The 23233-nt window shown below is 50.4% G+C and overlaps 1 protein-coding gene across 1 annotated transcript in view; it reads right to left on the bottom strand.

Annotated features, from left to right (window-relative positions):
• Positions 1-23233, bottom strand: part of PLG (plasminogen) — a 164745-nt gene that overhangs the window by 12377 nt on the left and 129135 nt on the right. Inside the window, exons 16-17 of the mRNA XM_075596748.1 lie at positions 19783-19923; positions 17166-17272 (exon numbers count right to left, since the gene is read on the bottom strand). Coding sequence (XP_075452863.1) covers positions 17166-17272; positions 19783-19923 — 248 coding nt within the window. The remainder of the gene's footprint in view (positions 1-17165; positions 17273-19782; positions 19924-23233) is intronic.

Genomic DNA, 23233 nt, shown 5'->3' with positions numbered 1-23233 from the left:
TCGACCCCCTTCCATCACTAAGCGCACCCCCTCCACCAGAAGATGTAGTGTACATGTATGCCGTTGAGGAGGAAATGACAACCCCGTCAAGTCCACGACAGGAGACAACACGGCGACCAAGACCGGAGGAAAGCTTCCTCCCAGACAACCTACCATCGCCCGTCGCCTCAAGCACACCCGCTCGCAGAAGACCTACATTTGCTCGCATCGATACGGTGCCCGACATCACCCTGCGCGATCTGCCACCGGCGCTCAGGGAGAAGTATAGGGTGATGAGTGCCGGTGCACTCCACAAGTATGCCTTGTTACTTTTTAAGCACCATGTTCCCTACTCGTTGTACTGCGACTGGGCCTTCAAAGTGAACTACGACGGAAATCGCGTAAAAAAAGGCGCTTCCTGCCAATTTCAGAAAGAACATTCTGGATGAAATGCGGCGCTTTTATCCAATTACAGATCCTGTAATGAAAGGCGTTCAAGACTGCATTAATGGCGTTTTGCGCCATGCAAGGAATCGGCCATGGACGGACAATATGATGGACTTTCTGGATTAATCACGGGAACTGTAACACCATACTGTTGTGCTGTACTGTACAGTACATGTTTTGACCTGCTGAACTTACTGTAAATAAAGGAGATGTTTTGACCTGCTGTACTGTATTTAACTTACTGTTTTAACTTGCTGTACACACCCACAGGACCTGCACAATTCCAGTCCCTGAGGGCCGCAAACAGGCATGGTTTTCAAGGTTGTCCTGAAAACCGGGCCTGTCTGCTGCCCTCGAGGACTGTACTGGTGCAGGCCTGACTGACTGTTTTGCACACCATCCCACTGTACTGTATACTGCAGGCCTGCACAACTTGTAAAGTGCGAAGGGCCGAACTGCTCCAAGGAAAAAAAAATTGGGCCGCACGGGTAAAATCATCATCATCATCTCTCCTCCAGCACCTATCATCATCATCATATCTCCCCCAGCACCCCTCATCATCATCCTCATATCTCCCCCAGCACCCTTCATCATCATCCTCATATCTCCCCCAGAACCCAACACTATCAACCTTTGCGATACTCCCCATCTATCTCTCATACCCCTATCTCTCCCCCTCACCCACACACATAATACCCCCCTCCACATCAAACACACAATACCCCCCTGCACACCACACACATCCCACCCCCCCTGCACTTCACATCCCTCTCCCCCCTTGAAGCTCACATCCCTTCCCCCCCTTGCAGCTCACATCCCTCTCCCTCCTTGCAGCTCACATCCCTCTCCCCCTTGCAGCTCACATCCCTCTCCCCCTTGCAGCTCACATCCCTCTCCCCCCTTGCAGCTCACATCACTCTCCCCCATTGCAGCTCACATCACTCTCCCCCCTTGCACCTCACATCACTCTCCCCCCTTGCACCTCACATCACTCGCCCCCCTTGAACCTCACATCACTCTCCCCCTTAGGTGAATGACGGTTGACAGTGACTGGGTGGGAGACAGTGACTGGGTGGGTGGGAGACAGTGACTGGGTGGGTGGGAGACAGTGACTGGGTGGGTGGGAGACAGTGACTGGGTGGGTGTGAGACAGTGACTGGGTGGGTGAGAGACAGTGACTGGGTGGGTGGGAGACAGTGACTGGGTGGGTGGGTAGGAGACAGTGACTGGGTGGGTGGGTAGGAGACAGTGACTGGGTGGGTGGGTAGGAGACAGTGACTTGGTGGGTGGGAGACAGCAACTGGGTGGGTGGGAGAAAGTGACTGGGTGACAGGGTGACAGTGACTGGGTGGGAGACAGTAACTGGGTGGGTGGGAGACAGTGACTGGGTGGGTGTCAGCAATCGGCGTTCTCCTCGCTTCCCACACAGAGCACTCCCTCTTCACAGGGAGCCCCTGGACACACAAAACAATCCTGCCTTACCGGCCTCCACGGCTCCTCGCCCCTGCCGCCGTCGCGGGGTCACTCCCCTCGGTGGTTCCTCTGCTCAGCGCCGGGCGCGCCCACGCCCTCCTGGACGCACACCTACACGAACGCCAGCCCCAGACGTTATGTGCATGCATTCCCAGCTTACAGAGCACACGCCTAACAGAGCACTTTTAACCACTGCTTCTGCAGTGAGGCTTCGCCCCCAAGCATCACACAGTTCCATGCAAATCAATGTTTACACTCAGCTGGGCTGTAACACCTCCCTCCTATCAGGGAGGACTCCATGCAGTCCTCCAGGCCTGCCCCTTTTTCCCATTGGCCTGCCCAGCTTTATTATGCCTGTGCTTCCCATCACTCGTCGCTCAACATAGTTCTGGATGGAAGCATTTGACTATTCTCTTAGTGACTCCTCAGGTATTGACGCGGATGGACGACTACCCCCTCTGGCTCTCGACTTTGGCTCTACTTGGACTTCGTGACTTCTGGCATCCCTGATCTTGGCAACGGCAATAACTACTCCTCCTCTACTACCGGTACCGGCAAGTATTGTCTTCCTTACTATATCTGGCCTGGCAACAATAACACCACACTCCGGACACGCTCCCTTTGCTGCGGGTGCGTGTATCCCTACATCCCACCTCAGCACAGGGGACGGGTCTGGTCTGCGGGCAGCACCGGCGTAACATTATGTCGAGCCCACAAGACGCAGACCAGACCGAACTACAGCAGTTTCTCTCTAATCTGCTTCAGCAAAACCAGGCCATGGCGGATCAAATTGTGTCACTTACTGCACCGACACACTTTATTCGAGCAAATACCCAGTATGTACCTGGCAGATACCTGGAATGCGCCGCTCCTCACCTCTGACAAGCCCCGTTGCGTTTGCCTTCCCAGCCTGGGTTCATGCCTGGCTGACGGGCGGCTGATCTGTTAAATGATAATGATTAGGATTTAATAGGCTGCAATGCTTCGCGTGTCTACCAGATGGCATAAATTCATGAATTGTAATGCATTATATATATATATACTGTGCAGTTTTGCAGCCAGCGGGAATAAAATGCTTCAATCCCTGCTTGGAAAATACCTCAATGCACTCGGGCAGAAAACAGTCACAAACCTCAATACACCCGGGTATACCCGAATTCGTGGGACTAGCCGAGCTCGAATAAAGTGTGTCGCCAGTGTACAGGCCAGGTCGCTGTACTCTCAGACAGGGTACCGACCGCGACCCCGCCAGATGTAAGCCCCCACTCCGCAAGCGCAGTTAGAAGCTCAGATGTAAGGATTCCTCCTCCCAAGCCTTATGCAGGTGAACCGCAAGATTGTAGGGGTTTCCTAAACCAGTGTGAGGTGCAGTTTGAAATGGCCCCCCATCTCTACAATACTGATCGCAAGAAGGTAGCCTACATTTATAATCTCCTCACTGGCAGCGCCCTGGCTTGGGCTTCCCCGGTTTGGGAGCGACGTTCTGACCTTACCCAAGATTACCCATCATTTAAAGCCGAGTTTCAACGGGTATTTGATTCCCCCGCTCGTCGGGAGATGGCATCGGTTTCTCTCCTCCAGATCACGCAGGGACGGCGAATGGTGACGCAGTATGCTGTGGATTTCCGGACTCTAGCAGCCGAGACTAACTGGGGACAAGAGGCTCTCTTCTCCGTATTCTGGCAAGGCCTGGCAGATCCCATCAAGGACGAACTCTCTCGCCAATCCAGGCCGGATCAACTGGAGGTCCTGATCTATTTGGCCGTCCGATTGGATCAACGCGTCCAGGTACGCCGCTCAGAGCGTCAGCGCACTCGCTTCCATAACTTTCAAGTTCCGTTCTCCAGTACTCTCAGCATCACTCCTGCTCCCTCAAGTGCTACCACACCTCTTCGTCCTGCACTGGAGTTGCCAGATCCAATGTAATTGAGGGAACAACGCATCCGCACACCGATACGGCAGTTTCGCCACGCCGGGGGATTGTGTTTTTACTGCAGATCCATGGAACAACTGGTTCGGGAGTGTCCATTGTGTCCGGGAAACGGGAATCAACCAGTGAGTACAGAGGGGCTCTCTCTGGGTGTAATGTCTCCACGTCCCCTTCATAAAAATGAACTCCCTAAGAAACTTACATTTCCAGTCTTCCTTTCAGGTGATAAGTTCAAGACTTCTACCGCCGCTTTCATTGACTCAGGAGCTGGAGGAAACTTCGTGGTAGAATTCGCCAGGGTTAATCGCATACCACTAGTGAGAAAGAAGGTTCCCATCGCACTCGTCGGTATCGATCGACATCCTCTTACCCCGGCCCACATCTCCTTAGAGACGGCTCCCTTGCTTCTGTCTTCACATCTGCACAAGGAGACCTTAGTTCTCGATGCCATTCACGCTCCTGGGATACCCATCACCCTTGGTCTTCCTTGGCTACAGCTTAACAATCCTCTCATTGACTGGACTTCCTCCGCTCCCATTTCCTGGAGGCCGAGGTCAGGCGAGACTCATCAGCTGCTGGCCAATGGCTCTGTTCCCGAAGTTATTCTACCTTCCGTTTACCATCAATTCCGGGACGTTTTTAATAAGGTACAGTCAGGCCTCTTGCCGCCACACAGGACTTACGATTGTCCAATCGATCTAGTTCCTGGTTACTCCCTACCCAAGTCCAAGACCTACCCCTTGTCGTTACCAGAATCTCACGCTATGGATGAATATATCCAGGAGAATCTCAAGAAAGGCTTTATTCGTCACTCCAATTCCGTAGCAGGGGCTGGGTTTTTCTTCGTCAAGAAAAAGGATGAAAAGGATGGGTCGTTGAGGCCTACAGGGGTTTAAACCACATCACTATTAAAAATCGTTACCCCCTTCCCCTTATTACCGAACTGTTCGATAAATTACAGGGGGCCAAGATTTTTTCCAAGTTGGATCTACGTGGTGCCTATAACCTGGTGCGCATCAGGAAGGGGGATGAATGGAAGACAGCCTTCAACACGCGTAGTGGACACTACGAATATCTGGTAATGCCTTTCGGCTTATGTAATGCTCCCGCTGTCTTCCAGGATTTCATCAACGACGTCTTTCGTAAGGTACTCAATATTTTTGTTATCGTATACTTGGATGATAACTTGATTTTTTCCAAAGATCTCCAGGACCATATACGCCACACCTCCTACGTCCTTTCCCGTCTCCGTGAACACCATTTGTACGCCAAACTGGAGAAGTGCACCTTTCATACGACCTCTACTCCGTTCCTGGGGTATATCATTTCCGATGAGGGGTTTATGATGTACTCCGGTAAACTTCAAGCGGTCACTGAATGGCCAAGACCCAACTCTCTCAAGGCCATACAACGTTTTTTAGGGTTCGCTAATTATTATCGTAAGTTTATACAGAGTTTTTCCACCATTGTGGCACCCCTTACTGCGCTCACCAAAAAAGGAGCTGATCCTTCTGCTTGGTCATCCGAGGCCATCTCCGCCTTCGAGACACTCAAGGAAGCCTTTATATCCGCACCTATTCTCCGTCATCCCGACATTGAACTTCCCTTCGTCCTGAAGGTTGACGCTTCTGATTGCGGCGCTGGTGCCGTTCTTTCTCAGAGACCCACGTCCCAAGATAAGTTACATCCCAGGGTGACACCTAAGTTCCTGGGACCCTTCCCTATTTGTGAACAAATCAATCCTGTGGCTTTCCAGCTCCAACTACCACCCAGTATGAAGATTCCCAATGTCTTTCATGTGTCCCTCTTAAAACCATTTATCTCCAGTCACTTCTTTCCGGATCAGACTCGTAAACCAGATCCCATTACTGTACAAAATAACGAGGAATATGAAGTTCACTCTCTTTTGGATTCTCGCCTATCCAGGGGTCAGCTCCAGTTCTTGGTGCAGTGGAAAGGCTTTGGACCTGAAGAGAGATCCTGGGTACCTTCAAAGGACATTCATGCCCCGGCCCTTCTTAAGTCCTTCAGGAAAAAGTTTCCAGAGAAACCGTTCTTAGACCGTCCTGAGGCCGTTCCTGAAGAGGGGGGTACTGTCAGGAATCGGCGTTCTCCTCGCTTCCCACACAGAGCACTCCCTCTCTGCAGGGAGCCCCTGGAAACACAAAACAATCCTACCTTACCGGCCTCCACGGCTCCTTGCCCCTGCCGCCGTCGCGGGGTCACTCCCCTCGGCGAGTCCTCTGCTCAGCGCCGGGCACGCCCACGCCCTCCTGCACGCACACCTACACGAATGCCAGCCCCAGACGTTATGTGCATGCATTCCCAGCTTGCAGAGCACACGCCTAACAGAGCACTTTTAACCACTGCTTCTGCAGTGAGGCGTCGCCCCCAAGCATCACACAGTTCCATGCAAATCAATGTTTACACTCAGCTGGGCTGTAAAACCTCCCTCCTATCAGGGAGGACTCCTTGCAGTCCTCCAGGCCTGCCCCTTTTTCCCATTGGCCTGCCCAGCTTTATTATGCCTGTGCTTCCCATCACTCGTCGCTCAACATAGTTCTGGATGGAAGCATTTGACTATTCTCTCAGTGACTCCTCAGGTATTGACGCGGATTGGACGACTACCCCCTCTGGCTCTCAACTTTGGCTCTACTTGGACTTCGTGACTTCTGGCATCCCTGATCTTGGCAACGGCAATAACTACTCCTCCTCTACTACCGGTACCGGCAAGTATTGTCTTCCTTACTATACCTGGCCTGGCAACAATAACACCACACTCCGGACACGCTCCCTTTGCTGCGGGTGCATGTATCCCTACGTCCCACCTCAGTACAGGGGACGGGTCTGGTCTGCGGGCAGCACCGGCGTAACAGTGGGTGACAGTGACTGGGTGGGTGACAGTGACTGGGTGGTGGGTGACAGTGACTGGGAGGGTGGGAGACAGTGACTGGGTGGGTGACAGTGACCCTAGTGGGTGGGAGACAGTGACTGGGTGGGTGACAGTGACTGGGTGGGTGACAGTGACTGGGTGGGTGACAGTGACTGGGTGGGAGACAGTGACTGGGTGGGTGGGTGACAGTGACTGGGTGGGTGACAGTGACTGGGTGGGTGACAGTGACTGGGTGGGTGACAGTGACTGGGTGGGTGACAGTGACTAGGTGGGAGACAGTGACTGGGTGGGAGACAGTGACTGGGTGGGTGACAGGGTCACCGTGACTGGGTGGGTGGAAGACAGTGACTGGGTGGGGGCAAGACAGTGACTGGGTGGGTGACAGGGTGACAGTGACTGGGTGACAGTGACTGGGTGACAGTGACTGGGTGGGTGGGAGACAGTGACTGGGTGGGTGGGTGACAGTGACTGGGTGGGAGACAGTGACTGGGTGGGAGACATTGACTAACAGTGACTGGGTTGGTGGGAGACAGTGACTGGGTGACAGTTACTGTGTGACAGTGACTGGGTGACAGGGTGACAGTGACTGGGTGGGTGACAGTGACTGGGTGACAGTGACTGGGTGGGAGACAGTGACTGGGTGGGTGGGAGACAGTGACTGGGTGGGTGGGAGACAGTGATTGGGTGGGAGACAGTGACTGGGTGGGTTGGAGACAGTGACTGGGTGGGTGGGAGACAGTGACTGGGTGGTTGGGAGACAGTGACTTAGGAGACAGTGACTGGGTGGGTGGGTAGGAGACAGTGACAGGGTGGGTGGGAGACAGTGACTGGGTGGGTGGGAGACAGTGACTGGGTAACAGGGTGACAATGACTGGGTGACAGGGTGACAGTGACTGGGTGGGTGGGTGACAGTGACTGGATGGGTGGGTGACAGTGACTGGGTGGGTGGGTGACAGTGACTGGGTGGGTAGGTGACAGTGATTGGGTGGGTGGGTAGGTGACAGTGACTGGGTGGGTGGGTAGGAGACAGTGACTGGGTGGGTGGGTAGGAGACAGTGACTGGGTGGGTGGGTGGGAGACAGTGACTGGGTGACAGGGTGACAATGACTGGGTGACAATGACTGGGTGACAGGGTGACAGTGACTGGGTGGGTGGGTGACAGTGACTGGGTGGGTGGGTGACAGTGACTGGGTGACAGTGACTGGGTGGGTGGGAGACAGTGACTGGGTGGGTGGGAGACAGTGACTGGTTGGGTGGGTGACAGTGACTGGGTGGGTGGGTGACAGTGACTGGGTGGGATACAGTGACTGGGTGGGAGACAGTGACTGGGTGGGTGACAGGGTGACAGTGACTGGGTGGATGGGAGACAGTGACTGGGTGGGAGACAGTGACTGGGTGGGAGACAGTGACCAACAGTGACTGGGTGGACGACAGTGACTGGGTGGGTGACAGGGCGACAGTGACTGGGTGACAGTGACTGGGTGGGTGGGAGACAGTGACTGGGTGGGTGGGTGACAGTGACTGGGTGGGAGACAGTGACTTGGTAGGAGACAGTGACTTGGTGGAAGACATTGACTAACAGTTACTGGGTGGGTGGTAGACAGTGACTGGGTGACAGTGACTGGGTGACAGTGACTGGGTGACAGTGACTGGGTGACAGGGACTGGGTGGGAGACAGTGACTGGGTGGGTGGGAGACAGTGAATGGGTGGGTGGGAGACAGTGACTGGGTGGGTAGAAGACAGTGACTGGGTGGGTGGAAGACAGTGACTGGGTGGGTGGAAGACAGTGACTGGGTGGGTGGAAGACAGTGACTGGGTGGGTGTGTAGGAGACAGTGACTGGGTGGGTGGGAGACAGTGACTGGGTGGGTGGGAGACAGTGACTGGGTGGGTGGGAGACAGTGACTGGGTGGGTGGGAGACAGTGACTGGGTGGGTGACAGTGACTGGGTGGGTGACAGTGACTGGGTGGGTGGGTGACAGTGACTGGGTGGGAGACAGTGACTGGATGGGTGGGTGACAGTGACTGGGTGGGTGACAGTGACTGGGTGGGTGACAGTGACTGGGTGGGTGACAGTGACTGGGTGGGTGACAGTGACTGGGTGGGTGACAGTGACTGGGTGGGTGACAGTGACTTGGTGGGAGACAGTGACTAGGTGGGAGACAGTGACTGGGTGGGAGACAGTGACTGGGTGGGTGACAGGGTCACCGTGACTGGGTGGGTGACAGGGTGACAGAGACTGGGTGACAGTGACTGGGTAGGTGGGAGACAGTGACTGGGTGGGTGGGTGACAGTGACTGGGTGGGAGACAGTGACTGGGTGGGAGACAGTGACTTGGTGGGTGGGAGAAAGTGACTGGGTGACAGTTACTGGGTGACAGTGACTGGGTGACAGGGTGACAGTGACTGGGTGGGTGACAGTGACTGTGTGACAGTGACAGGGTGGGAGACAGTGACTGGGTGGGTGGGAGACAGTGATTGGGTGGGTGGGAGACAGTGACTGGGTGGGTTGGAGACAGTGACTGGTTGGGTGGGAGACAGTGACTGGGTGGATGGGTAGGAGACAGTGACTGGGTGGGTGGGAGATAGTGACTGGGTGGGAGACAGTGACTGGGTGGGTGGGAGACAGTGACTGGGTGACAGGGTGACAATGACTGGGTGACAGGGTGACAGTGACTGGGTGGGTGGGTGACTGGGTGGGAGACAGTGACTGGGTGGGAGACATTGACTAACAGTGACTGGGTGGGTGGGAGAAAGTGACTGGGTGACAGTTACTGGGTGACAGGGTGACAGTGACTGGGTGACAGTGACTGGGTGGGAGACAGTGACTGGGTGGGTGGGAGACAGTGACTGGGTGGGTGGGAGACAGTGACTGGGTGGGTGGGAGACAGTGACTGGGTGGGTTGGAGACAGTGACTGGGTGGGTGGGAGACAGTGACTGGGTGGGTTGGAGACAGTGACTGGTTGGGTGGGAGACAGTGATTGGGTGGGTGGGTAGGAGACAGTGACTGGGTGGGTGGGTAGGAGACAGTGACTGGGTGGGTGGGAGACAGTGACTGGGTGAAAGGAGACAGTGACTGTGTGACAGGGTGACAATGACTGGGTGACAGGGTGACAGTGACTGGGTGGGTGACAGTGACTGGATGGGTGGGTGACAGTGACTGGGTGGGTGGGTGACAGTGACTGGGTGGGTGGGAGACAGTGACTGGGTGGGTGGGTGACAGTGACTGGGTGGGTGACAGTGACTGGGTGACAGGGTGACAGCGACTGGGTGGGTGGGTGACAGTGACTGGGTGGGTGGGTGACAGTGACTGGGTGGGTGACAGTGACTGGGTGGGTGGGAGACAGTGACTGGGTGGATGGGAGACAGTGACATGACAGTGACTGGGTGGGTGGGTGACAGTGACTGGGTGGGAGACAGTGACTGGGTGGGAGACAGTGACTGGGTGGGAGACAGTGACTGGGTGGGAGACAGTGACTGGGTGGGTGACAGGGTGACAGTGACTGGGTGGTTGGAAGACAGTGACTGGGTGGGTGACAGGGTGACAGTGACTGTGTGACAGTGACTGGTTGGGAGACAGTGACTGGGTGGGAGACAGTGACTGGGTGGGAGACAGTGACTAACAGTGACTGGGTGGGAGACAGTGACTAACAGTGACTGGGTAGGAGACAGTGACTGGGTGGGAGACAGTGACTGGGTGGGTGAGAGTGACTTACCTTGACCGGGTGGGTGCAGGTTGCGGCCGGACGCTTTCCCCTCCTGCCCCCGATATCCCTGCGTCAGCTGCCCGGGAAAGGAGGTGGGCTTTGGGGCGCGGGCTGGGGGGGGGGGCATGGGAGGTGAGCTTGTGGGGGACGCGGGAAGCTGGCCGCGGAAGGAAGCGGTGAGAAGCAGGCCGCAGGAGGAGCTGAATTACTTATTAATTATTACTTCCCCCTCTGCCCCACGTTGGGAGGAGGGGGGGGGAGTGGGCCCGCAGAGGAGCTGCGTGTTGCTTTCCCCTCCACCCCACGTTGGGAGCAGGGGGGGGAGCGGGCCCGCAGAGGAGCTGCGTGTTGCTTCCCCTCCGCCCCACGTTGGGAGCAGGGGGGGGGAGCGGGCCCGCAGAGGAGCTGCGTCTTGCTTCCCCTTCTGCCCCACGTTGGGAGCAGGGGGGGGGAGCGGACCCGCAGAGGAGCTGCGTGTTGCTTCCCCCTCCGCCCCACGTTGGGAGCAGGGGGGGGAGCAGGCCCGCAGAGGAGCGGAGTGTTGCTTCCCCCTCTGCCCCATGTTGGGAGCAGGGGGGGGAGCGGGCCCGCAGAGGAGCTGCGTGTTGCTTCCCCCTCTGCCCCACGTTGGGAGCAGGGGGGGGGAGCGGACCCGCAGAAGAGCTGCGTGTTGCTTCCCCCTCCGCCCCACGTTGGGAGCAGGGGGGGGAGCGGGCCCGCAGAGGAGCTGAGTGTTGCTTCCCCCTCCGCCCCACGTTGGGAGCAGGGGGGGGGAGCGGGCCCGCAGAGGAGCTGAGTGTTGCTTCCCCCTCCGCCCCACGTTGGGAGCAGGGGGGGGGAGCGGGCCCGCAGAGGAGCTGCGTGTTGCTTCCCCCTCCGCCCCACGTTGGGAGCAGGGGGGAGGGAGCGGGCCCGCAGAGGAGCTGAGTGTTGCTTCCCCCTCCGCCACACGTTGGGAGCAGGGGGGGGGAGCGGCTGCAGAGGATTCCCCTCCATTCCACGTTGCGAGGGGGGGGAGCGGGGACCACAGGGAAACGGCGCCATTTTTTAAAACTTTTTTTAAAAATGTATTTAATTCATTCATTTGTCGCCCGGCCGGAGTCATCGCGGGCCGTACAGAGAGGCCAGGCGGGCCGCATGCGGCCCGCGGGCCGTATGTTGTGCAGACATGGTATACTGTATGTTTCTTTAATAAAGGAGATGTTGCGTTTTGCATACTGTATTTTATGAATAAAGATTTTTTTTAATCACAGGTAAGACCATACTGTTGTGCTGAACTCTAGTGTACATGTTTTGACCTGCTGTACTTAAATAAAGAAGATGTTGTTGTGTGTTTTTTACCTTGTATTTATACAGAAATGTTTTAACTTGCTGTACACACACACAGGACCTGCACAAATCCAGTCCCTGAGGGCTGCAAACAGGCACGGTTTTCAAGGTTGTCCAGAAAACCAGGCCTGTCTGCTGCCCTTGAGGACTGTACTGGTGCAGACTGTTTTGCACACCATCCCACTGTATATGTTTTGACTTGCCGTTCTTTAATAAAGGAGATGTTGCATTTTGTATATTTTATGAATAAAGAATTTGTTTTTAAAACATGAGACAGTGACTGGGTGGATGGGAGACAGTGACATGACAGTGACTGGGTGGGTGGGTAACAGTAACTGGGTGGGAGACAGTGACTGGGTGGGAGACAGTGACTGGGTGGGAGACAGTGACTGGGTGGGTGACAGGGTGACAGTGACTGGGTGGGTGGAAGACAGTGACTGGGTGGGGGGAAGACAGTGACTGGGTGGGCGACAGGGTGACAGTGACTGTGTGACAGTGACTGGGTGGGAGACAGTGACTGGGTGGGAGACAGTGACTAACAGTGACTGGGTGGGAGACAGTGACTGGGTGGGAGACAGTGACTGGGTGGGTGACAGGGACTTACCTTGACCGGGTGGGTGCAGGTTGCGGCCGGACGCTTTCCCCTCCTGCCCCCGATATCCCTGCATCAGCTGCCTGGGAAAGGAGGTGGGCTTTGGGGCGCGGGCTGGGGGGGGGGGGCACGGGAGGTGAGCTTGTGGGGGACGCGGGAAGCTGGCCGCGGAGGGAAGCGGTGAGAAGCAGGCCGCAGGAGGAGCTGAATTACTTATTAATTATTACTTCCCCCTCTGCCCCACGTTGGGAGCAGGGGGGGGGAGTGGGCCCGCAGAGGAGCTGCGTGCTGCTTCCCCCTCCGCCCCACGTTGGGAGCAGGGGGGGAGCGGGCCCGCAGAGGAGCTGCGTGTTTCTTCCCCTCCGCCCCACGTTGGGAGCAGGGGGGGGGAGCGGGCCCGCAGAGGAGCTGCGTCTTGCTTCCCCCTCCGCCCCACGTTGGGAGCAGGGGGGGGAGCGGACCCGCAGAGGAGCTGCGTGTTGCTTCCCCCTCCGCCCCACATTGGGAGCAGGGGGGGGACCGGGCCCGCAGAGGAGCTGAGTGTTGCTTCCCCCTCCGCCCCACGTTGGGAGCAGGGGGGTGGGGAGCGGGCCCGCAGAGGAGCTGCGTGTTGCTTCCCCCTCCGCCCCACGTTAGGAGCAGGGGGGGGGAGCGGGCCCGCAGAGTAGCTGCATCTTGCTTCCCCCTCTGCCCCATGTTGGGAGCAGGGGGGGGGAGCGGACCCGCAGAGGAGCTGCGTGTTGCTTCCCCCTCCGCCCCACGTTGGGAGCAGGGGGGGGGAGCGGGCCCGCAGAGGAGCTGAGTGTTGCTTCCCCCTCCGCCCCACGTTGGGAGCTGGGGGGGGGGAGCGGGCCCACAGAGGAGCTGTGTGTTGCTTCCCTCTCCGCCCCACGTTTGAAGCAGGGGGGAGCGGGCCCGCAGAGGAGCTGCGTGTTGCTTCCCCCTCCGCCCCACGTTGGGAGCAGGGGGGAGGGAGCGGGCCCGCAGAGGAGCTGAGTGTTGCTTCCCCCTCCGCCCCACGTTGGGAGCAGGGGGGGGGGAGCGGCTGCAGAGGATTCCCCTCCATTCCACGTTGCGAGGGGGGGGAGCGGGGACCACAGGGAAACGGCGCCATTTTTTAAAACTTTTTTTAAAAATGTATTTAATTCATTCATTTGTCGCCCGGCCGGAGTCATCGCGGGCCGTATGTTGTGCAGACATGGTATACTGTATGTTTCTTTAATAAAGGAGATGTTGCGTTTTGCATACTGTATTTTATGAATAAAGATTTTTTTTAATCACAGGTAAGACCATACTGTTGTGCTGAACTCTAGTGTACATGTTTTGACCTGCTGTACTTAAATAAAGGAGATGTTGTTGTGTGTTTTTTACCTTGTATTTATACAGAAATGTTTTAACTTGCTGTACACACACACAGGACCTGCACAATTCCAGTCCCTGAGGGCTGCAAACAGGCACCGTTTTCAAGGTTGTCCAGAAAACCGGGCCTGTCTGCTGCCCTTGAGGACTGTACTGGTGCAGACTGTTTTGCACACCATCCCACTGTATATGTTTTGACTTGCCGTTCTTTAATAAAGGAGATGTTGCGTTTTGTATATTTTATGAATAAAGAATTTCTTTTTAAAACATGTGACTGTAAACCATACTGACTGACTGTAAATGTTTTTGCTTTCTATACATAAATGTTTTCACAAATGTAGCAGTAAACCATACACCTGTTGATGTTTTGAATTGCTGTGCACTTAAAATGTTTCTACATTGTACAGTATTTGTAAATAAATGTTTTTGTACTTACTCCACCAATAAAAGAACATGTTGATTTGTTTTACATTGTTCCATTGGCTCCTTTGCTACTGTAACAAAATACAGTGTTTCTAGAATGTACACTACTGTCCAGGCACACTATACTGTATACTGTAGGCATGCTCAGTACAAGAGTATTAAAAAAAAATAGAAGACACATACAGTACTGTACTGCATGTACTGGCACTGTATAGAAGACACATAATGTATGTACAGTACTGTAATACATGTAGAATAAATGCATAGTTTTTATTTTTTTCGGGTTTATTACACAGTATACTGTTTATAAAAAGTATTGTATACTGTACGGCCGGAAAACATCAGCATAGTGTACACCAGCCACTAAACTGTAGACTCCGGTACGTGCGTTTTTAAATCCGATTCAGCAATATGCAGGCATTGTTAAACAAAGCGATATTAACCATCGAAATCCCTCCATTAGCCGTTTTCTTGTCTGAGGAAAAACAAAAAGAAAAGTTTTACTGTAATGGTCTAAAGAAGTTCCCAGCCAGTCCCACCAATAATTTTCTCGGGGGGCGTCTCCTGTTCACATGCGCATGCGCCTACCGTCGATGTAATGACACGCATACTGTATGCGTTTCAAGAAGGTTCCAATGCGCATGCGCCTAGCGTTCCACCAATTGTTCAGTATCTGCAGTACAGTACTGTAGAAGCCGCTCAGTCAATTATATTGCTTACAGTAGAATCGCTTGACTTTTGAATCGTACCGATATTGATACTGTATTGTCAAAATAAAAAAACCACAGAAAATAATACGGCAACAATACTCACCATAGAATTTCCCATTCAGCTGGCGCCGGCGCCCGTCCACTGCCAGTCCAGCGTTCTTGATCATACACGTCGTTAGTTTGCAGCGGGACTAGTCCACCTGTAGTCAGCTGATGAGGCTGGAAATTGCTTAGGTACATGCAAGCTTGATCGAAACTGCACACAAAATCCGGTTCAGGCTCAGGGTTGTCACTGACGGCGGGACCGTCATTGGAAGCCGGTGCTGGTGCATTGCTTGGCAGCGACTGTCGTTTCTTAGTTGGTTTTAACACGACCCTTCGCCTTTTGCCGTCATCATGATCATAGATACAGGAAAAAGCCGGTGATACACACTAATACCCTCCAACAAATTGTGGCTCAATACGATAAAAACAGGGATCGCTACATAACCTTTTCCTTATTGCACGCTTCCACGTATGAGGAGTTGGCGAAAATTTGTAAAAGCCATAGTTTTCGATAAAATACTGATAAATTTGAGCAACTGTTGCCATCTTATCATCTGTTGCATTAATCGCAGCCCTATCAAATACGCGTAACTTCTGTCGGGTTTTTGGAAAACGAGCTGCACTTGAACAGTCATGGCAGGCAGGTCCCTGGGGAATACTGTAACCGAAACTGGTCTTTGTCTTTCTTTAATATGAAAAGCCTAAATTGATACATTTTTGCAACCTCTTCCTTCAGTCTCAAGGCCAAGTTACAATAGCACACTGTGGTATCTTTTTTAAACGAAATACCTGCAAGTCTGTCGACTGCGCATTACAGTTAATGAATATCTGCCATCTGGCGGACACGTGAAGAATTGCAACCTATTAAATCCGGACCATTCTCAATAAATGCATCAACCGCGCGTCAACCGCACATGACCCGCGCATGACCCGCAGCTGGGAATGCAAAATGAATGCGGCATGCTCCAGGTGAAGTGCGTCGCATTCCAGGAAAAAGCCAGGGAAAAACCGGCGATGTGTTGGACTCAGATGTGCCGCAGCAGTAATTGTTTATTTACAGCAACATCCTCACTATGAAAGCATTGACTTACAAAATACAGTACCAAAACTGTTTGCCAAAAAATTAACGCAACACAAATCTCATCACTTACATTTACTAAAAGAAAGCACTGCAAAGTGTTGAAAAGCAGAGTAAGTTTTTTTTTACAAGTCATTGTTAAACTAGTGATATTAGAGATGGGGGGTGCTATAGCATGGACCATCCAATTTAATAAATGGGAGTCTGCATGCTTTAGGGCCCTAATGGACACTACCACAGGGTAGCCTCTAAGAAAGGGTTGCCAGATGTCTCTTATATACGGGATTGTTCCTTATTTCATTGACTTGTCCCATTTTCCTGGAAAGGTCTGTTGCAATGCATAATTGTTCTGTATTTTAGTGCTTTGATGTGAAATGCCTGAACTTAACATTACTGTAATGAAATCAGTCATAAAAACATAATATATTTCTACTTGATTGTAATAGTTACCTTTTCCTATAGATGTCGCATTACTAAACTATTAAAATAATATAAAGTTAGGACATTGCCTGATCATATCATAACATGACACGCTCCCCCTATAGGCGTTACTTTTTCTCCCACCGATACTTGTTAGTTCAGTGAGCGTGTTTCCCCGTCCCGCCAAGAGCAGAGATGAAAAAAAACAAAGAATATTACTCATTAAGATGTCACACTCCATACTGAATTTCAGCGTCCCGTATTATACAAATGTAAATGTGGCAATCATGTTCTAAAATTTATATTTTAACTTCATATTTTATTTTATCTTATAACAATGCTATTCCATCAAATTATTAACCACCCCACCAGATATGAACTCTCAAAGATTTTCTGTGAGTCTCACTAATTTTTTATATCAGCAGTCTAATATAATTGAATGAAGTCAACCTAATAAAAAATCAGTAACCTTCTATTGAAATTACATATTGTGGGCCAGAATTCCCAAATCACCCTGGTTTCAGTCCTTGGAGGTTAACATCTCTGCCACACAGCAGCACCATACCTCCTATAAGTAATACTGTATATTAACATTATGGTAAAGAGAAAGTACTCAGCTTCACGGCGACTTGAACATGTAATTGAGTGTAAACTGCTCTGAAAATGTACATCCAAAAGACCAGGAAGTTAACTGCAAAACATGCAGTAACATTGACAGTATCATTTACAGTATTAGTTAAACTACTTTTATCAACGCATGAGGTTTTTCATGGATCTTACCTTGTGTTTCACCCCATCCAGTTACATAACATTCTGTTCCACCTCCTACCATGTAATTAAGAGGGGGTAAGGCAGCCGGAAGGACTTCATCCGTTATCAAAACTGGACTGTAAAATAAACAGGAAACTCTTTTTATTCTATTCTAGTGATATGTGTCAGTGTTTACCTTTTAATAACCCCTTCAAGATGGTGGTGTTACTACTGTATTCATGAAAGTTCGAAACTACTGGCTTTTGGCACACCTAGAGAGGAATGGAGTATGCTCCACCCAGTAAGATATATCAAATGGTATAGAATTTAGCTTTAAGATATAAACCTTCTAGACAGAGGCCAGCAAACAACCACGTAAGGTGATTGAAAAAAATGATACATACTTTATATATATATTATATCAATGAAAACTAATTATAGTGAATTAAAAAAGAAAATGTATTAACTACTGTAGAATGGTGCAAATAAAATGTATAAAATACAGGGTCACTTTTATCAATTAATGAGGCTAATCTGGATCTGAAAAAGTGACTATTAGAGAGATTGGAGTGACTGTCTCTCCTAATTCCAAGAGCACAAAGAGTGGCAGTATATACTCCTCCTGTAGTGCAATAATGGATATTAAATATATACTTGAGAACAAACCTGACTGAGAGTGAACAGAGCCTCTCAAACAGAATTACTCAAAGTGTATATAATATCTGTTGCAAAAGCACTATAGATGTATGCAGCTTATGTGTAGCAGGAGTAATACAGGCATACCCCGCATTAACGTACGCAATGGGACCGGAGCATGTATGTAAAGCGAAAATGTACTTAAAAGGGAAGCACTCCCTTTTCCCCACTTATCGATGCATGTACTGTACTGCAATCATCATATACGTGCATAACTGATGTAAATAACGCATTTGTAACAGGCTCTATATTCTCCCCGCTTGCGCACAGCTTCTGTACAGGTACGGAGCCGGTATTGCTGTTCAGGACGTGCTGACAGGCGCATGCGCAAGCTGCCGTTTGCCTATTGGGCGATATGTCGTTACTAGCGAGTGTACTTAAAGTGAGTGTCCTTAAACCGGGGTATGCCTGTATAGTCTTTCTGAATGCCTATAGATAAAGGGTTCTGAAATGTCCTCTGGGGAGGGGGCTAGTAATCTTCCACAGGAGACACCTTACAGTATTGGAAGATGTCTTGCAGAACGTTGCATAAGTATGGCCCTTATTATGAAAGCTAATTGCATAACCATTAACCTCTATTTGACATAATCATGTAGTAATTTAATCATTTCGCACTAGATTTAATATAAATTAGCTGAAAGTAGTCTTGAAACTAAACATAAAAACACTGGGAAAAATTGTGCATTGGTTTCCTGTGCAGATGAAATTTTAAAAAAGAAGATAAAATACCCCTCCCCCGCCCTTGCCCGTCCGTCCGTCCGCCCCCCCCCCCCCCCCCCCCCCGCCCTCAACAAAAAACAAAAATTACTTTTTGGATTCAATGACTGTACTTTACTTGTTATGTGCATACGAACGCAATGTACCTGTATATGTTCTCTGTTGGTTTCCAATAAAGGAAAAAGTTTGTGAAAAAAAGAGATGATAAAATGAAAAATGCAAAATTATACAAACTAATTTAGCTCATTTTGGTAGGAATACATTAATTAGAACACATTCACTGAATACATTTAGAACAACTTGAAAATATTAGTATTTATCCATTAGCATACAGGGAGTGTTACTTTATTTCACTACTGACTTGCATCAAGAGCCAACAACAAACAAGGAATCTAAACCAATGTCATAAAAAAGAGCCATTTTTACAAAGCTGTGCTATTCCAAGAGACACTTTCTTGTACAGCTTAGTGAATAAAGCCCTTAACAGCCCATTCATACTGAGGTTTCGTCTGCTTAGAAGGTGTGCTTTTAGTAAATATAGCCCAAAGTATCATATCATATTTCAATTATGCTTGTGTTCAGGGTTGCCACCTTCAACTGATGGCTAACCTGAAGAAAAAAAATTTCCCTTACTTGGCGGTGTGCGGTGGCGACATCTCCCGACATCCTGCTGCCACTCCCCCTCCAACTGCAGCGAACATGGCTGGGCGGCGTCATATGATGACGCATTGCCATTGCAATTTGACGTTACGTGATGTCATGACCCTACGTGGCGTCACGTAGTGTTCCGTATGAGACCGTGCAGCCATTTTCACTGCAGTTGGAGGGGGAATTGCAGAAGAATAACGAAGAATGCCGGAGACGCGGCCGCCACAGCACACTGCCACAGCATGCCACCACCCGCCGCCACAGCAGCACACCGCCGCAGCATGCTGCCACCCGCCCTCGGAAGCAGCACACCGACGCCATCCACAGATTGACAGGCTAAATCCGTAGCCCGGAGGAAAGTACCTGAAACCCGGAGTCTCCAGGTCAAACCCGGAGAGGTGGCAACCCTGCTTGTGTTACAGTACTTTCTACACTACTGATCTCACTGCCATGGTATTTCACTTCCTTAAAGTGACTGTGCCACAGTTTGATACATACAAATGCGTGCAGAGGATGGACCAATGTGACAAAACAAACTTATTTACGTTGATACACCTCCCCCACTGTATATTGTACTACAAGTTACCTTTTCAGCTTTAGCAAAGCAATGTCTGCTTTTCCGGGTTCTTTGAACAACTTCTCAACGTCTCTGACTTGCTTGCATGGCTCATTGCCCGTTTCTTTATGTATTCCAAGATGTACCCTGTATGCTGATGGTCTGGGTGATCTGTTTCAGGAGTCATGACAGTTTGATTAACAGACATAATGCCTGATGCTTTCTTTCCATTCTAATACATCATGTGTTTGTCTAATACATCATCACCACAAATCACATGCAAACACAGGTTATGCAAAACTGGGGAGCAGTAGCTTGCAATAAGATAAGAGACCCACTTACCATCAAACGAGGAAGCTGACATTACTCAAACTTGCGGTAGTTAATGACACCACAAAAGGGAGGTAATTTTTGCAATGCATATCTCTTGCGGGAGGAGTGTCCTTGGTATCACTATTGTTTTTGAGGCAGGTAAACCTGGCTGCAAAGCACTTTTCCCCATATTTTCTAAGAAATTGATTCCTTATGACATTTTCCAGCATGTCTTAGTAGATATGTGCCCTTACCATGTGCCAATGTATTCATTGAAGTGAATATCCTGTAAGGTGCCTTATGGAATAACATTGTGTAGTAAATATGGACCAATTTGGCCTATTCATTGGGAAGAAGCCATAAGAGTCTTCCAGCATGGAATGTGTCTTGAAGAATATCACTGTGTAGTAAATATTGGCCTTTCTCATCATTTTATCTCCTTATGACCTTTATTCAACATACAGTGAAGACGATTCTCTGTGCCTGAGAAGATTTTTTTCCCATTCAGCATGGGGAAGCATCACATATTGAATAAGAGCTTGAGTGAGAAGTGAAGCAATACATAGGTAACACATATGAACACTGATACAATGTTCATCCTTTGTTAATCTACCTTTCACTGTGTTTAATAGGTGCATATATTCCAGTACTGTGAGTCGAGGATTTAGCTGGGGCCTACAGGGGAAAGCTGGCCAGGTCCCAGGGCTACCGGCACCTGGGACACTACCTCTCTCCTCTGCGTCCTGCTCCCGACTGGTGTGGTCCCTGCAGCGTGCCAAATGTATCTCTTAGTCTGCCAAGATCCAAGGAGCCCTATTGGCTAAAACTGCCCACGTGGTAAGCAGCTCCTAAGGCTGCTGGGAAATGTAGTCCCATGCGAGGAGCCTGTTCTTATGGTGGCCGCCGCTCATGGCTGTACTGCGCATGTGCGAGGCATCCATTGTGCATGCAGAGTACCCTAAGATGGCGGCACCCTGCAATGGAGCTCTGGCACCCGAATCACCTCCGTACAGCCACCAGCCGGCCTGATAGCTCCTACTTCCCGGCGGGTCCGCCCGCACTCCAGCGGTACCCGCGCGCCTTACTGAGCAGCCGTTGCCCCACCCTTCTCCGCACCGGAGGTAAGGGAAGAGGGATCTGGCTACACAAGTTTTAAACAAAAGGTTTAAAAGAGGTAAAGGACTTTAACTTGTTAATGCAGTAAAAAAATAAATATATATTTTTAATAGTGCTCTGAATTCTCTGTGCCAATTAATTCCTTGCTATAAAATAACCTACAGTACAGAGCCACATGGAAATTAATTAACTTGTCCAAGGTCAGTTATCACTATGCAGCTCAAAGTGTTTATCGCTCCGCAGAAAGAGTTATGTGCAGGTGCATCAAATATTTATTTCTCCACAAATCATTAAAAGAGATAAAAAATGATTAAGACAATTTCTGACGGTCACATATTAGCTGGAATCAGCAGTGCATATCTTCATGTAACCCCCTTGAAAGGATACAGTGGTGTACGCATGCTGCCCCCCTGTGAATATTGCAAGTGACTCCGCTCTGCATGTTCTAGATTCTGAGACTCATGGGCAATGGCTGTGACTCAGGAGAGGAGGGGCCAGGAGAAGGTATGGTTAAGAGTCCCAAGCAGAGCATGTGGGGCTAGAGATACAGTATAGGGACTTTGGAGATAGTAGGTTTTATCTCAGAGAGCTGCTGAGACAAAGGAGGATGTGCAAGTGAGATTGGAGGACATGACCGGGACATTTAAACTTGCCAGAGATACTGGCACCCCGAACCAGAGCCTGTAACTCAGGAAGCAGGGGGTCTCCAGGCTGAAATTAATGTGGTACATAGTAGACAGACAGAACCCCTGTAGATAGCACTCTGTTTCTGTATGAATTGGTGATTTGTTTAAAATAACTTTATTAATTGACAATATCGTTAAAATATTGGGGTTTAAAACAATGATTAAATGATGCCAAGTGTGGCTAACTCTATGGATAGGTGTATCCAGAGGAGTATACAATGGTGTATTAATGCCCAGTGTTAGGGTAATTCACTGGCCCTAGTGTTCCTCATATGGAGAGAATGGGCTAGAGTTCTTATGGTGAAAGTAGCGGCTGTGTGGACCACAGATGTAGTGCCCCAGTATTGAAATACTAGTAGATGCACTAGTTGATTGGACCTGTACTTAGCTGCTTTTGTACTGCAGCTATTAGTACATTATAGACGTGTGTATACAGATCTAGGTCTATGTGCACCTCTTGTGAGTTTATAACACCAGCATGTGTGGGTGGTGGTATTTAAATACAAGTGTGTGATGATTAACACGTGTACATCCCAAGTGTGTTATGACAGGGCTAGAATAGACACTAGTATTAGTTATGCAATACTGGTAAGTTAGTGGCACTGCTGTAAATTCTGTATATACAGATACCTAATTAACAGCTGAGTACCGCTCCTTTTAGGGTATTAATATCGGTCTAAAATGAAAGACCTTTCCCTAGTTGGTTTAGTGCTCTTCATATGTGGTGATGGTCTGGCACTCCAGAGGTTAATTGCTGGATTGGTTGCCGTTTTGCTCAATGTGTGTGCCCCTTTAAGCTAAATGCTGTGTTTGGGGATTAGTATTCAGGCTTCCTGTATTCGTACTGTGATATACTGCCAGATTTTCTCTGTGCCTTTACTTTACTCTGAAATTAATGTGGTTCAGCTCTTTGTGACCCCCTGCTTCAATAATATGTTACTAAAAAAAATTGAAAGCTGTGCGATTGCCTGTTAGAGGTGCACAGAGAAAGTGTGCCTGATTCTGTCTACTCTCACTGCACATCTCTTCCAGAATGATGCATCCCAGTAGGATTAACACAGCGGGAGTCCCATTCAGAAGCAGGGTCCCCCGCTGTGTTAATCCTGATGGGCAAGTCCCCCCTGCTCTGCACTTTACTGTGAACACTCCAAGTTTGGTCCGCGGTTCACCAGCACATTTGCAAGGCAGGTTGGAGATACAACTGACTGCATCTGTACAAAGGGCCCCTTATAATATGGGTTCATTGACACTTTAGAGAAACACTCACAGATACACATATTGATATATACTTTCATATGTTATATTTCTTATGGTATATGAAGCTCCTGAAGAGGATTACATGTGTGTTCATAAGAATCTATAAATAT

Source organism: Ascaphus truei, chromosome 4 (genome assembly GCF_040206685.1).
Source record: "Ascaphus truei isolate aAscTru1 chromosome 4, aAscTru1.hap1, whole genome shotgun sequence".
Classification (NCBI taxonomy): Eukaryota; Metazoa; Chordata; class Amphibia; order Anura; family Ascaphidae; genus Ascaphus; species Ascaphus truei.
This window is presented reverse-complemented; position numbering and strand designations above follow the sequence as displayed.